Source organism: Cinclus cinclus, chromosome 3 (genome assembly GCF_963662255.1).
Source record: "Cinclus cinclus chromosome 3, bCinCin1.1, whole genome shotgun sequence".
In the NCBI taxonomy this organism is placed as follows: Eukaryota; Metazoa; Chordata; class Aves; order Passeriformes; family Cinclidae; genus Cinclus; species Cinclus cinclus.
Window position 1 is genome coordinate 77,477,502 of NC_085048.1, and position 15,452 is coordinate 77,492,953.

Here is a 15,452-nt window from a genome sequence, read left to right on the forward strand (position 1 = left end):
CTCTAAAGATGAACAAACCCTGTTTAACACATTACGCAACAAAGTGATTAGGCAATATTTTATTTTAAATTTTATTACCAGCTGGGCAGTGCATAAACAAAGATGTGAAAGACTCAACCTACCTCTCAATTATGTTAGTTCAATTACAATTACCAAGTTTTAATTCCTATTAAATTGTGCATCATACAGAAAATGTAAATTTAACTTGTCAACTTAAACTCTTCTTCTGCATACTTTGGTATGAATTCTTGAGTATGGCACAGCTTTGAGCCTTTTAAAAGATACTATGAATCATACATACTTATCAGGGCTCCTTCCTTTAGACTGGCTTTAGTCATGATCTGCAGCACTGTCTCCAGGACAGTTTGAAGATAAATCTTCAGAGTCTACAGGATAAGCAGAAAAAAAGTGAGAAACTGCACCTCAGGGAAGGAAAAAATGGTTGCTAGAAATATTTCTAGAATCCATGTAGAACAGATTAAATAGAATTCAAGTTTTATAAGTTAGTAACTCTTAAATTTGTTTTAAAACAGTGGATACAAATTCTACTGTCTTTGGTGCTGTGAAACTGGATGTTGTTCTAATTGTTTCAGAAACACCTGCCAGCTTTTGCAGCTTATTATGGTATTGGTTTTAATATCTGAATTAGTTTTTCCCAAAACTAATTAAATTATAATATAAATTCAAATAAATGTCAGCATAGTTGGCTGTAGTTTGTTGTATGTGTTTTTTTTGGTTTGTTGTTTTTGGTCTTTCTGCACATAAACCTAAAAATTGGCTAACAGTAACGATATGGACCAGCAGCCTGGAAGGTAAATTTGCTATGTAGATTTGGAAGCTGCAGTAAGAGAAACACAAAGGATCTATTCTGTAGCTGGAGTGTAGCTGCATACAAAAGCTTGGTTCAGTCTCACCTTCGTAGGTTGTTCCACACCAAATGCAATAGAAGTGCTCCTCTCTCAAATAGACCGTCAGGATGTGTAGCTTTTCTGATACCTAGAGATTATGTACAGGTATGTGATGACCTGGGGCACGCATGACATAAACCACTTTGAGCTACAGGTTTGCTAAAATGAAGTGTTTAACCTAATGCTGTGGAAAAGCTGCACAAGACTGTATATCAGTAAGACAGGAAGTTTCCCACATTTGTAGAAGAGTGCACCGCAATTCATGATCTCTGGAACGTTAATTGCTGTTGTTTGTTTATCCTTCTTTCCAGCTAAGAAACCTGCTCTGAAGAGAGAGAGCTAAAAATATTACTAAGCTATCTGACTTCATGAATATGGTATCTCTTGTGGACTTTTTCACACCTAGTCTCTGCCAATCAAACACATAAGGCTAACAACAGCTGTGGAATCTAGTTCTTAAAAATATATTTCCAATGTCTACCTTGATATAATCTATGAAGCATTTTAAGAAATTCATTAGTGATTCTCAACTTCAACCTCAGACATGAGATAAGGCATCCAAAATGAAAACTCAAAAGCAAATAACTGTGATCTTGTGTATCTTGCTAAGGCACAAAAATGTTTAGAATTTAATTTCTAGGCTACTTTTTTCAAAGATCAGCTTCAAAACAGATAAGCAGTAAATCAGTGGTTTCATGTTCTATATTTTATCATCTAATTGCTATAGAAGTCACTGCTCTGGGATTACAAAGAGGCCCTTTACTACAGTGTGGGAAACATGTATACATACATCCTTTATACATGTATATATACATACTGTTTCAAGGAATATCAAATTTAATTCTGAATTGAGCAATTAATTTAGTTAAAGAGCTTACACTTAAGTCTGAGCTTGTGCATTCATCTTCCTTGTCTTCCTCGTCCTTTTTGTCTTCCTCTTCAGGTTCTATCCAAAACCACGTCTCCTTGGGAACATCAATATCCTTAAAAAACAAGGGATTTAAATGGAAGTTATCTGTGTTTGTAATTTTCTTGTAAGGTGCTGGATAAAACTAATGTCTAGGAAGTGAGCTATTAGCCTTTAAAACTTGCATGTATAGTATAACCAAGAATTGCTAAAGCTGTAGGTAAGCACAGCAGTCCACAAGAAGGATTATTCACTTTTTTTTTAACAATGGAATTCATGCCAATGCTAACATCTAGTTATATTTCATCTATGTTTGGTACATGCATGACTGCACAGTAAGCCAGTAAGCAGATAACCTTGTCTATCAGTTGAAGACATGCTGCCCTAAGTTATTTTATCAAGAGATCATATGGTGCTTCCTAATACACCTTAGGTAAAGTTAAAGGAAGAAAAGTAAACAAGGATGGTCTAAGCTTAATTCAGCTGACTTCATCTGAAGCAAACTAAGTAGTATTGAACAATCTCAGCAGAACTTGTGAGGTGGTATTAACCTCTACTCAGTTAATAGAGAAAAAGAAAACAAAAAACCCTTTAAGTTTCCCAGTGGCAAAAACCTGTAGTAGTTCACTGCTACTGCCCATGTTATTCCTTGCAAGTGGAAGGTACTTAGTTTTGTGAAGGTTTTTTTGTTTGTTTTTTTTTAACAGTACTTTGCTGATTCCCTCAGTGATGATCCCCATTCTTGGGAGATACTAAAGATCTGCCTGGTCCTGGACAACCTGCTTTAAGTGACTCAGCTTGAGGAGGAAGGCTGAACAAGATGACTTCCAGAGTCCATTCCCAATGTCAGTCACTGTGTGATGATGTTGCTCCCTCACCTGAAGCAAACAGCACCATTATTGAGAATGGTCTGATATTGGCTACTGGAAGATATGCAAACAGCTCAGAAGTAACCACAAGAATGCAAAAGCAAAACCACAGGTCCTCACCTAAGTTATTGTGAGGTTGGTGTGCACCTTCAACTACCTTAATGGTACAAACATAGACTTTGAAATATTTTAAGAGGACCGAAGTGTTGCCAAACATCAAGATTTTTAAGATAGTTACTCCACAATTTTAGAGAACTTCCAAGAACTGAACCACTACATTGTAGCCTGTATCTCTAACCTCTGTGTCTACCTTCCAACCCCACAAAAAACCCCACAGGTCTCACTTTTTGCATATCTAATTGCTGGCAGGCCCTCTGGCTTTTTCGCAGGTCCCCTTCCATCTTGCGTTCTTCTTGTTTGGTTTTGAATCTTACTCTGTTAAGAACAAGCAGAGGTAAGTAAGCAGGCAGACACACAGTGACAGATGCATTACAGTCCACAGCTTTACAAAACCCAAATACCTAAGATTCTATTCCTACTAATTTTCTCGGACCCAAACACTGAAGTTAAGAAGCCATTCCGACATTATTTCTGTGGGAACACACTTGTATTTCTTTGGAGTTATACCTTCAAGATACTTTTTTGACCACGCTATACTGTTTCTTCATCAGGTTTTCTTAAGACATAAAAATGTGGTTCTGCAAAAGATACAAGCTTTCCTAAGCTTCTCTACACCATATATTACAAGAAAACCACGAGAAAACCAAAACAACACAATCTCTAAAAACATACCCTGACTTTTAAAACAATTGTACCAACATTGCTCAGGAATGTCTCTGGATTTTATATTTCAAAAGATATGTTTCTTCAATATAAAAAGCTGCATATTATTTGAAATAAGTTAGTATGTATACTGTTAGCATTATTAACAATTACAAAACTAAATGGTGCAGCACATCCTTTTAACGTTTCAGTGTTCATCTGCTTTTGCTTTAGAACTGAGAAACAATTACTCTGTAACTTCCACCTTCCATTCAAAACATTCAAAAATAGTAGCACATTAAAAGAATAACCAAACTTCAAGCATAAAATAATTGCTATTTAGACATTGCTTGGAATATCAGTTGTATGACTTTACCTGAACTGATCTGCAGCTTGTTCGTTTGCTTGTTTTTTCATCTGGAGTTTTAGTCTATAGCTTTCCAGTTTTTCTTCAGCTTTTCGCTTTTTTAATTCCTCATGACCAAGCCCACTTCTGCCTATGTAAGTTCAAAAGATGAATGTAAGCAGTTGAGAGGCTCTGATATCCAACTAAACAAGTCAGAAAGCACCACAAACCTGTTTTTATGTTCAGAGGAATAGGTTCGATAATGCCTTCTCCTGAGAAGAGAAAAAATAAGACAATTTAAAAAACTGAGTTTTTCTCAATGATTTGTGCAGTATATTCAAGTAGGCAAGCTACTTTTGCCATTATTGTCAGTTTTTTTGCTTGGAAGTTGAAAACTTCCCAATCAATATACTACATTTAATGCAGTACAAATGACACAGCTCCCTCTCTTTTTTTGGCTTGTCAGCTAGAATCCTATGGCCTTTTTTCATGACAGGACCAAACTGAAAGAAAATGTGTCAACATGACAGGTGTAACATGCCTGTGATGAAGACAGCTTTGCTACCACCTTCTGGAACATTTTCATTCTGCAATCTCACAACAATGATAAAGAATAAAAAGAATCTATCTGGGCCAGTTAATTGTGATTCATTCACAGTTCAGTTCATTGCCAGAGATACTGAACTGGCACAGTAGTTACCGATTCCTTGTTTTACTGATTTTAGTTCATCTATTAAGGCTTTATAAGGGTAGGCCAGTGCGCACTGTTTCTTTTTCAAAATCCAACTATAAATTTCAAAAGGGTCTGATGTTTTCTTGAACACTATTAGCTGTGTATGACCATCAAAACATCCTTAATGCAATTCCTGCAGGGATGCATGTATGCAAGTGCATTTATTGAGCTGCAAGTACGGCCTCCATCTCTTCCCTTGCATCTCTCAATAGTCTGTACTATTTTTACTTCAGTTTTAGGGATTTACTCTCTTATTTTGTTCTGTCACAGCACCTTCACAGTTGTGTAATGCTATGGCTGCCAACAAATGAAGTTACAGCTACAGTCTGTAAAATATTAAGGTATAACTGAATACAGACACACACTTCCCGAGAGTGACAAACTTACCACTTTTGCCAAGGGCCTGGCCGCTCTTGTAGCCCATCTTCTGGAGCAAAGCAAAGCCTTTGTTCTCGTTGCCCAATGCACTATTCAGTACCAAGTCACGTCTCTCTTTTTCTTCTTCTTTTATGCTTTTTTGCCTGTTCTTCTCCTTGGCTTCTTTTTGCTTTTCTTCTTTCTGAATAGCTTCCTTCACCCGCCTCACCATGGGCAAGCCTGGCCTTACATCCTGTCTGCGAGTTAGTAATTCCAGCAAACATTTTTAGCAATTTTTAAAGGGTTTACAATGACTTAAGCGGGGTGGAAAAAAGAAGAAGTACCTACTTACTTAATAAATGAATCAGACATATAGTCTTCCTCTTCCTCCATCCTTAGCACGCCTCTATGCCGACGCCTCGCCTACGGACACCTTCAGTGCGGGTTACCGAGCATTTTATCTCTCCGCGCGTCCCCTGCGGAGGAGGCGGGGGACGGAGGAGCCGAGGGACAGAAAACCTGAACCCGCCGGGCCGGGCTGCCCAAGCCCACAGCGCGCCTTCCCGGGCTCCGCTACCGCCGGCCGTGAACGCCGCTCCACGTCCGGGAGCCCAGCCGAGCTGCAGCCAGGAGCAGGGACGGCCGCGGGAGCCCCCCGGGAACCGCTCACGACCCGACCCCGGCCCGGCCTCACCGCTGCGCCTGCGCGGAACCGCCCCCGCCTGCCGGCGCCTGCGCCTCTCCCACTTCCTGCTGCCCGGCCGCGGTGTGTCCGCACTGCCGGGCTGCTGCGGGGCCGGGCTTGGGGCAACGCCGCTCGTGTCCCTGCTCAACGCCCCTGCACGCCCGCCGGACCTGGGCACGGCGGGGGCTGAAGCGGCCGAGCCCCCCGGTGATGGTGCCGCGGCCGGGGGCGAGCGCGGCGCAGCGCGCCCACTCCTGTCCGTGACCGTGTCCGTGTCTGTGTCCGGCCCCGGGGCCGCGGTGTCGCGCCTGGTGCAGCCGGAGCTGGCGGGACGCGGCCGCCGCACGGGAGGAGTGTAAGTAACCGTAAGCGACCCGGTCCGGCCCGGCCCGGCCCCGGGGCAGGGTCCGCGCTTCCCATGGCGTTGGCGGCGGACGGTGGGTCTCTGTGCGGGCCGTGGGTCTCTGTGCGGGCCGTGGGTCTCTGTGCGGGCCGTGGGTCGCTGTGCGGGCCGTGGGTCGCTGTGCGGGCGGTGGGTCGGTGTGCGGGCGGGGCTGCGCGCTCGGAGGGCAGCGGGCCGCGTTCCCTCGGCTGCGTCTCCTCGGCGGCATTGCCTGGGCATCGTCCCCTGACGGCCGGCGCTGCGACGCGGCAGTACCGCCTTCTAAGGGGTTTTCAGAACCAGGTATGATACCCTGAGAGCTGCTGCAGCTTATTAAAGTCGCCGATGCAGGTAGAGGGACCCAGGCGTGAAAACCTTTTTACCTGATGGAGTCCTTCAGGGGTGACTTCAGTTTGTGACTTCGCCTAAACTTGCTGTTTCTCGGCTTTGTCACTCCCCTGAAGTGCACGCGTGATGAAGTGCAAATAGTTGATTTAGGCATAGGAAAAGAGCTGGGGAATAGAAAGGAATTTTAGCACATCTGGACGTTTTCTTATCTGTGTAATGCTCCAGCATACCTCACTAGCTGCTGGTTGACTTTGATCGGCTTTGGCTCTGCATCCTGTGAGGGATCACAGTGTATTTACTTCTTGTAACGTGCACAGCAAGACCTAGTCCTTAACAGGATCGGTAGAACTCGGCAGGCTTTTCACTGCTTTTGGAGCAGACCTTTGGCCAGTGTAAGTGAGCTTTGGCTTGTCTGCGTGAGTAGATCTATGTTTGACTCTTCAGTTAGCTGAATATTTGTGGAGTTGTTCTTGTGTCTGATGCCTTGTGCTTCACCAGCACAGCTGAATGTATGTGCAGGTTTGATTGCTTAGAGCTTGTGTTTCCTACATTTTTGATTAAGCGGTATGGGAGCGTGGGGAAGGTGCATAAGGTGTCCAAGGCTCTTATGGCCAGGGACAAATGAAACCTTTTACGTGGGGAGGAAAAGGAATAATGAGCTGTGCTGTCCAACAGTACTTGGGGTACTTATGTGCTGCGTGAGTGTGACAAGCAGTGCAGATCTCTGGGATGATATCCAAAGAATCACAGTGCCATCATTCATTGCATCTCTGCTGTCGTGTAAAGGTGATGTGTCAGAGTTTATTGACTGGCAATGCCTTCTTAGTTCTTTATAAATGTAAAGAAAAAGCCGAAAAAACCCGGCAGAAAATGTCTTTGGAGGATTTATGGAGGGCTGTATGTGCTTCCATATGTGGCTCTTTCATCTTTGCTTATTTTTCACTGCATACAGTTATAGCAAAGTGCTGAAGTGCACGGAACAATCGTAGCATTAAAGAGATTGTGATGTTTTAGTTTCATTAGGACCAAATCATTCAGGTAGATTTAGAACTATAATACAGTACTAATATGTCACCTTACTAATGTCTCTTTTGGGGGCTGTTTAAAAAATTCAGTTAAAAGTCAAATGAAGTGACTTAAAGAATTTTTTGAGTTTGACCATGGATGAGGAAGCAGCTGTGAGCTCTTGAGACCACAAGTGGAGTGGTGCAGCTGTCAAAAGATAATGTCTGTTGAAAGCTGATGTCTTACATAATACTCTGTAGTTGTGTTGCTTTCTCTGTTTTGCCTGAGATCCTAGTTTCAGTATTGCTGTATTCAGGTTTTGGGGTTGGGTTGCTTTTTTGTGTTTCTTTTTGCTGAAGGTGGTTGATTATAATGTTGTGATTTTGGGTAAATTTTGTCGGCTTTTTTCTTCTGTCATCTCAGCATTGAATAGCTACGCTTTTTGTTTCAGGTGGTTTACTAAGATGAAGTTGGCAGTGTGTTCTTACACTGAGCACTTTTGGTAGTGCTTTGGTGCCAGCCCCCACTGACTGAGCAGGATCACCAGCATTCCATCTGCAGGACTTTGCCTGCTGGGGAGACCTGCAGTAGTTTGGCTGCTGCTTGTGTTCTAGGCTGTCACCCTTAAGGCTTGCTGGATTTCAGGGAGCTTATTTGTCCTGCACTTAAAGCAAGACTAGTGGGATCAGAGATATCTTAGGTCGGTGATGCCAAATCCTGTTACTGTTCCTGCTTCTCCCAAACTGACGTTGGCTGGAAATTCCTACTTGTGGTAGGCTCATCTCAGCTTGCCTGTTGAAGGGTGTTGACAAGGGGGCCAAGTTCATGCCCCAGCTTTGGGAGTGTGCTCAAGGGTCTTGACTTGCAACAATCCTTTCTCTATGTCATGTAAGTAGAGACAGTGAGATGATTCCTTAACTTTAAACAGGGACTTTGGTATATTTTCCTTGGCTGAGAGTTTGCCTGAAATTGCCTGTAGGTGCTCTTTTTACAATTAACAGCTCCATTCCTTGAAATACTAATGAATGGACTCAGTTTGTAAATATATGAGTAGCTTTTATGTGGGCTATTTAGCTGAGACAAGTCTAAGCAAGCTGCATGTTTACATTTGATTTTCAAAGCTTTGTACTGTTGTACTCCACTTGATCCTAATATTTACATTTTTATTTTAGACTTTATACACAACTTTGCAATAAAATTGGAATTTGACCCATTATGGAGCTGGCTCATAGTTTGTTACTGAACGAGGAAGCGTTAGCTCAAATCACAGAAGCAAAGAGACCAGTTTTTATCTTTGAATGGTTGAGATTTTTGGATAAAGTGCTGGTAGCTGCCAACAAGGTAATTTAATAGGCTTTTTTCTCCCCTTTTTTCTAAATAAACTTTATTTTAAGAAGCATTTGTATTAATTTCATGCTAGGGAAAATTAACAGGTAATGGCCAGATGGTACCTGTATGGTTCCAGATTCAGCCTGAAGAGTCTCTGTGCTAATTTGTAGATTTTAAGTGTTTAATTGTAGGCAGTCAATGTGGGCCGCTAGTAAGTATTTTTAAAAAGTAAAAATGTAATAGGACAGCAGCTAATTCTGAGCATTTAGCATTAGTCTCTGCTGTTGTTGAATGTCTCTCAGATCACTCTGAGACAAGCAATTTGCTGAGGTACATACAATTGGGAGTGGTTGTAAGATTTACTTCCATTCATTGTAGATTTTTCTGGGTGTTAGAAGCAACACAGAGGATTAAACTACTTTTCTTATTTGTTTTTGGCCTGTTCACAGACGGATGTCAAGGAAAAACAGAAGAAACTTGTAGAACAGCTAACAGGACTCATCAGCAGTTCCCCTGGGCCACCCACACGGAAGCTGCTTGCAAAAAATCTTGCTGCTCTCTACAGCATTGGAGACACTTTTACTGTTTTTCAGACACTTGACAAGTGTAACGACATCATCAAGAGCAAAGATGATACTGCAGCCTACCTGCCCACAAAACTGTATGTTCTGGGGAAAGGGGAATGATTTTTAAGCCAAGTAGTCCTGGATATTGCAGAAGAATCTGCCTATATATGGGCACACTATGTTTACTTATGTTTTGTGTGCTTGTTTGGAGTTACATATGCTTGATACAGATGGCAGAGAAAAGCACTGGATTGAGATGGTGCAGGGTGGGACTCAAAGGTGACACATACATGTCTATGTGAATGTGAAATGGTTTTCTCTAGGCAAGGTACTGTGTTATGACTCTTCACCTGCTTATGGCATAGAGAGGATAACAGTTAATTAAGGCATTCCACCAGTGGAATTACTGCTGATTGTGCTCAGGTACCCTATTAAAGGTGGAACCTGCAGATTGTCAAACCAGAGTGTTGTCTGTCAAACCTAGAGAATTGTAACCAAATATTCAAGTTTCTCTCCCCATGAAATGTTGCCTTTTCTATTCCCCTACCATGTCTCTCAAGCAGAGTCTGTGCATGGATGTGTGATCTGGTTTGTCTTTAGTCAGAGGAGAAGTCCCATTGGTAGGAATTTGGTTAATTCCACAAGCAACTTTCACTGAAACTGTTTTTGGTATTTTCCCATGTACTGCTTCATATGTTCATGGTGTCTAGTGAGCTCAAATTTGGTCTTGTCTTCAGACATTATGACAACAATAGGATTTCACAAGAAAATGTGAAATAGTCACTGTTTGGGCAGATACTGTCCTCTTATTTCTAGCTCTTGCAGCTGTGTGAGGAACTTGTATAAGCAGAAGTGTTTTCTGCTATAATATACTCTGATATTTATGCTACTGAGTCATAGTCCAGAATGTTTTTTAATGGACACATGCCCATTATGGGGGAGGCTGTAAGGAGTTTGTGACATAACTTCGCTAAAAAACTATTTAACCAGCAGTGACAGATTTTCAAAAAAGCCTCATTCCTTTGTGATGAAAAAGTGCTTGTTTTCAGGAGCTGCTTCTGTGACTGTCCTGGAATGGTTTGTGTATATAACTGCAATGTGGTGATAAGTAAATATTGCTAATCTCAAATGGCAGAGCAAGAAAAACATGGAAATAACTGTTTAGAGATCCAGAGATTTTACAGTGCCTGTAAATTTTCTTGTGTTATGCAATAATTTCTGCATTTTAAGTTATTAGTCTTGAAAAAACCCCATAATTCGGTATCTCTAAAAATGTGTCGGGATACATTACCATCTATCATTCAGCCTATCTTGTTTTCTCCAGGATTTTTCACTCTGTGTAGATCCTATAGAAATACCCTTTAAAATACATTTGTATTCTTAAAAGCTGTATATCAAAAGCAACTTATCTGTTGGTTTTTTGGTAAGCAAAAAAACTATTTAAATGTCCTGTGTTAAACAGCCAGTATAAGTAGTGGATAGCAAATATATTTTAATGTTGATCAGAACATACATTTCTATTTAACTGTGTTTTCATTTGGATGATACTTTAGTATGTGTACACTTTCTATGTTTTCTCATAGGGCTGCTGTGGCATGTGTTGGAGCATTTTATGAAAAAATGGGCAGAATGCTGGGTAGTTCTTTTCCAGAAACAGTGAATAATCTGTTAAAGTCCCTGAAAAGTGCAGAGGTAAGTTTCAGTTTATTTATGTGGTCTTAATTCCATTCTAAACTGAAACCTGCTTCCTCCAGAGGTGTTTGCCAAATTGCTTAGATTGTTTTTCTTCTGCACTGAAGGATGCAAATTACTTACCTAGCTAGTTTCAAGTCTGCTGCACAGAGTTTAGACTTTGTCATACGAATATTGTAATAGTTGCTTCATAGTGGCATCAGTAACTGAAATTCAGAAATTACTGTATCTGTAGTTTCTAATTACTGTGTTAGGATTTTTGCCCATGTACTCCAAATAAACATTCAGTTGTTAAAAATAAATAATGAATACTTAAGATTTTGCAGGGGAGTTGTTACTCTGCATGTGAGTCGAATTCATTGTGTCCTGAAAAGAGAGTGTGTCATCATAATGAGAGAATATATCCTGAGCTGTCTGAGTGGGTCTGATTTTATGCAAATAGTTCTGTTGGAACAGGTTGGAATACTGACTGTGTGGATATTTACTTCTGTTTAAAAGAGGCTACGTATCAGTTATCTATGCCTTCGTTTTCAATGTTTGCAAAAGCATTCCTGCATGGAAGCAGGAAAATGCAGAAGTGTACACCTGGTTCTTAATGTAACTGCTGTGTCCACATTTTTGCATAAATGTTTTTGTGCACGTGCAGTCTCAGGGCCGCAGTGAAATCCTGATGAGTTTGCAGAAAGTCCTGAATGGACTTGGAGGAGCAGCAGCTTCTTGTCACCGTGATATTTATAAGAATGCCCGGTCTCTGCTGACGGACAGATCGATGGCTGTGCGGTGTGCAGTGGCCAAGGTGGGTGTCTTCTCACCAGTCACAGAAACTCTTGTGCTCCGAGTACCTGCAGTGGAACTGGGACCTGTCGTTTAGGAAGGGAAATTTGGTAATTAGTTGGACAAGGTAAGTCCTTACCAGTTTACACTGCAGGCTCAGACATTTGACTTATTTCACAGGTACTGTATTCCCCACTTGATTAAAAAAACAACCAAAAGAGATGAATATGTTATCTGTGAGCCTCAGTGGGAGAGGTTTTTGGTAACATGGTTCTTGTATTAAGCTTTCTTTTAATTTTTTAATTTATGTATTAGCCTCTTCCATGACCCTTCTGATTGTTTACTCAGCTAAGGTAGTTGGCATATGGTAGAGTGTGTGTAAATTAATTATCGAAATTTTCTTATTAAAATATTTTCTGCCTAAACTTGATGATTGCAGTCTGATACTTTGCTAAAATGGAAGAATGGTCTTCTGGTGCTTAGGAAGTCTGTTTTTTGCTACAGTGTCTGCTGGAATTACAGAATGAAGCAGTGTTCATGTGGACAGCTGAACTAGAGAATGTTGCAACGCTGTGCTTTAAAGCTCTGGAAAACTCAAACTATGGTGTGCGAGTTGCAGTGTCAAAGCTTTTGGGGACAGTCATGGCTACAGCACTGATACCAAAACAAGCAACAGGTACAAGCCGTTGGATTCCATGTCTACTTTGGCAGTCTTAGTTGAACCTTCAGTACCATGTTACATGGTACAGTGCTGCACGACACATTGTTGTTCCAGTAGATGGAAGCTTGTAGATGGATTGTTTGTTTTTGCAAACAATAAGCTAGAAAGAGTGCAGAATCTCTGTTGTAGTCATACAAAGAAAAGACCGAGCAAACTATCAAAAATCACTTGGGAGAAATGGCTTATTTTTTAAGCATGCAAGAAAATTTTATCTGAAATATTGGGTAGATTTGTTTTTTGCAAGACAGTTTTGAATTAATAAGTCAGGTTTCAAAATCATTGCTTGTGTTGATTGGAACTCTCAGAACAAATTATTACTTTTCTTTTTAAAAAGTGATGCGGCAAAATGTAAAGAGAGCCACGCTTGAGGAGGTCTTGGAGCTCATGGCCACAGGATTTCTGCGAGGGGGATCTGGTTTCCTGAAGAGTGGTGGAGAGATGTTAAAAGTAGGAGGATCTGTCAATAGGGAAGTGCGAGTTGGTGTTACCCAGGTTTGTAATTTTTTTAATGAAGTAAAATTTATACGTAATTGTAACCCTTTTAGTAGGAAAAATACATGTTTCTTTTCTGTATTTCTGTATAAATCAATTTACAGATTTAATTTTTCTTTTCTGTTTTGAGATGTACCCGAGGTATCATTCACCTATCTACTTTCTTTTATTATTGATATGCAGTAACAATAGATTAAAATGCGAGTTACGGAAAACTTACTTGATCAGTGTGTATCAGGTGAGAGTAGCTTGCAAAAATATTTGAAAATTTAGTATGTTAAAGACTTCAGTTCCTTCTTAAAATTTATTTTGTTTTTAGAGAGGATGCTCTGTTAGCCCTTTGTGGCTCCCTTCTCAGCTGCAGCTGAGATTAGTTAAACTACATTTCTTCTTTTCATATATCTCTCATGAGAAGGTGAAGTCTTCTGAATGTGGAAGCGCCTCTTGTCTGAGAGGGAAACCTGGTGGCAGCATCTCTTCAAATTCAAATATTCTCACTCTGTTGTGTATTTCAATATGCTACAGTAACTGCCCAGAATCCAGATTCTTTGGTCATAAGTTTTTTTGTGAAACCCATTATTTTTGCTCAGCCTTTTTCAGGTGCACTTTGTGAATATGCCGGGTTTTCATTGTGAACTGGAACATGATGTTTCTGCTTTTATTTACATGGTGTTCTTAACTTTTTTGGAAAGAGGCACATTTAAAGCACTTAACTGGGCTTTTTTGCTGTCATTCAAAAGGGTATTTTATGCTTCGCAGTATAGGGGCTACTCTTGGCACTGGAGGAAGTTGATTTCAGCAGCAAAGATGTGGATACTGAATTGGTTCATGCTGAGTAACCTCATTAGTTTAGAGTTGCTTATTGCTAACTAATGTTGTTGCTATTGTTGCATTATACTCAAATCTGGCTGCAGTTTCACATAGTCTTCTGTTTCTGTTTTAATGGGGCTGCTGTGTGACTTCTGGATTTGCAGGCCTACGTTGTCTTTGTTACAACATTGGGAGGGCAGTGGCTGGAGCGCAACTTTGCTACATTTCTGTCCCATGTGCTTGATCTGGTCTCCCATCCTCGTGCAACTCAGACCCACGTGGAGGCTGTTTACTCTCGAAGATGCGTGTCCTTTATCCTGAGAGCAACTGTGGGCAGCTTGCTGGGGGAGAAAGCACAGATTGCAGCTGCCAAGGAAATATGTCAAGCCATTGGTAAACAAATGAAGGCAGTGGGTGAGAACCATTTTTCTTGAATGATTCAAGACCAATTGAAAGTTACTGTCATTTTACCAAGGCAGCCATTTTTCAGCTTTCTTCTACTGTGAGGAATAATTTTGTTCTTACAGGAAATTATAGTTCATCTGCTTTCTGTTTCAAATGTTCAGAGGTTGAGTTCTGCTTCAAAAGTGATTGTATGACACTGGCTCGTTATCCGAGATTGCAAATGCATTGCCAAAAGCCTAGAATGGAAGTAGAGAAGAAAACTATGCATTTACCATCTATCTTGGCATAGATTGTATTGAAAGCCAAATGCCTCATATTTAAGTATATGCAGAGTTCTTTACTAACAATATTGAAAATCCAGTAGGTCAAGATCTTGTAGGTCCTTGTGTCTCTCGTGGTAATATCCATGCAATTGGATTTTGTGGCAAAAATGATGTAACCTGAAGAATGTGAGCCCTTTGCAAATCTTTGCAGAATATGGAATCACTGAAAGGGCTAACAAAGCTCTCTTGGCATCTGTTTCTTACAAAAGGAGTTAGCTCAAGCTGGATATTTAAAAGAGTAAATTGGGAATACACATCACTTAATTTATCAAGCATATCTTTCTTTTCTGCTGCCATCTGATTTGAGTTGAAAACACTGTTCAGCATACGGAAATGAAAATGACTTAGAAACTTTTGTAGGTTCTTCTTGTAACTATTTTTTGATAGGGTAGGCATGGAACTTAACAAGATTTCTCATTACCATAAGTACTACTTCCAGGGAAACGAGTCTATTGAAAATGGTGTTTCTGAGAAGAAACAGTCACAGAAAATACTCCCCCTGCCACCTTGTCAAAGTTGCAGGAAATTCAATTGTGTATTTGGATAGTTTGAAGAATTTTCAGTTTTTTGAGGATTTCTCATGAATGTGCTGAAAAATGGGGAGGGTTTTTACTTGGTAATAATTGCTTACCTTCATATACAGCACACCATTCTCTAAATTTCTTCTGCAGTGGACACACAACCTTTAAGCTGGTATTGAAGTCCCTTTTTGAAGAGATGGTTGCTGCTTCATTTTGTAGGAGAAAAGACTGTGGGATTGAGGAACTCAGTTGGATAACACTGACATGATTAGAAATTGTGATTAATTATTTACTAAAGGTCTCTTTTTTTAGTTTCACTGAACATGTATGCATGCAAATTTGTATGCAGAACCTAGATACTTCAATATTGTATATTTTGTTCCTGCATACAGATACATACATACAGCATGTGTATTTTGTGTAAGTGCTTTTACTGTGTTACACTGTTTATCCTACCTCTTAGTGCTCTGCTGTCCCTAGTAACTGCTGGGCATCTGTTTTTTATGGTCTTTGGACA

General features: G+C 40.6%; 2 protein-coding genes across 6 annotated transcripts in view; one reads left to right on the forward strand and one right to left on the reverse strand.

The window, feature by feature from the left end:
* Positions 1-44: 44 nt before the first annotated feature.
* GPATCH11 (G-patch domain containing 11) lies at positions 45-5,583 on the reverse strand. Of its 5 annotated transcripts, none has more exons than XM_062490253.1 (8): positions 5,235-5,583; positions 4,916-5,139; positions 4,023-4,064; positions 3,823-3,943; positions 3,029-3,119; positions 1,787-1,891; positions 915-996; positions 45-386 (listed from the first exon to the last, which is right to left on the reverse strand). In XM_062490253.1, the coding sequence occupies exons 1-8, from the start codon at positions 5,273-5,275 to the stop codon at positions 331-333; spliced, it is 762 nt and encodes a 253-aa protein (XP_062346237.1). In that variant the 5' UTR covers positions 5,276-5,583; the 3' UTR covers positions 45-330. The 5 variants fall into 5 exon arrangements, with proteins under 5 accessions (XP_062346237.1, XP_062346238.1, XP_062346240.1 ...); XM_062490254.1 differs by having other exon boundaries at positions 3,823-3,936; positions 4,019-4,064; positions 4,913-5,139; XM_062490256.1 differs by having other exon boundaries at positions 4,913-5,139; positions 5,231-5,582.
* Positions 5,584-5,803: 220 nt separating this feature from the next.
* Positions 5,804-15,452, forward strand: part of HEATR5B (HEAT repeat containing 5B) — a 56,686-nt gene continuing 47,037 nt past the window's right edge. Inside the window, exons 1-8 of the mRNA XM_062490257.1 lie at positions 5,804-5,922; positions 8,475-8,643; positions 9,081-9,292; positions 10,781-10,889; positions 11,536-11,685; positions 12,168-12,339; positions 12,719-12,876; positions 13,851-14,100. Of these exons, the coding sequence (XP_062346241.1) occupies positions 8,518-8,643; positions 9,081-9,292; positions 10,781-10,889; positions 11,536-11,685; positions 12,168-12,339; positions 12,719-12,876; positions 13,851-14,100 (1,177 nt within the window). The 5' untranslated portion in view covers positions 5,804-5,922; positions 8,475-8,517. The remainder of the gene's footprint in view (positions 5,923-8,474; positions 8,644-9,080; positions 9,293-10,780; positions 10,890-11,535; positions 11,686-12,167; positions 12,340-12,718; positions 12,877-13,850; positions 14,101-15,452) is intronic.

Excerpts from the sequence above, each read along its gene's own strand:
- GPATCH11 (XM_062490252.1), bottom strand. The coding sequence starts at position 5,275 with ATGGAGGAAGAGGAAGACTATATGTCTGATTCATTTATTAA. Across the intron at positions 5,140-5,234 it reads ATGTCTGATTCATTTATTAA|ACAGGATGTAAGGCCAGGCT; the intron begins GTAAGTAGGTAC and ends ACTAACTCGCAG. Across the intron at positions 997-1,786 it reads GCACAAGCTCAGACTTAAGT|GTATCAGAAAAGCTACACAT; the intron begins GTAAGCTCTTTA and ends CATAATCTCTAG.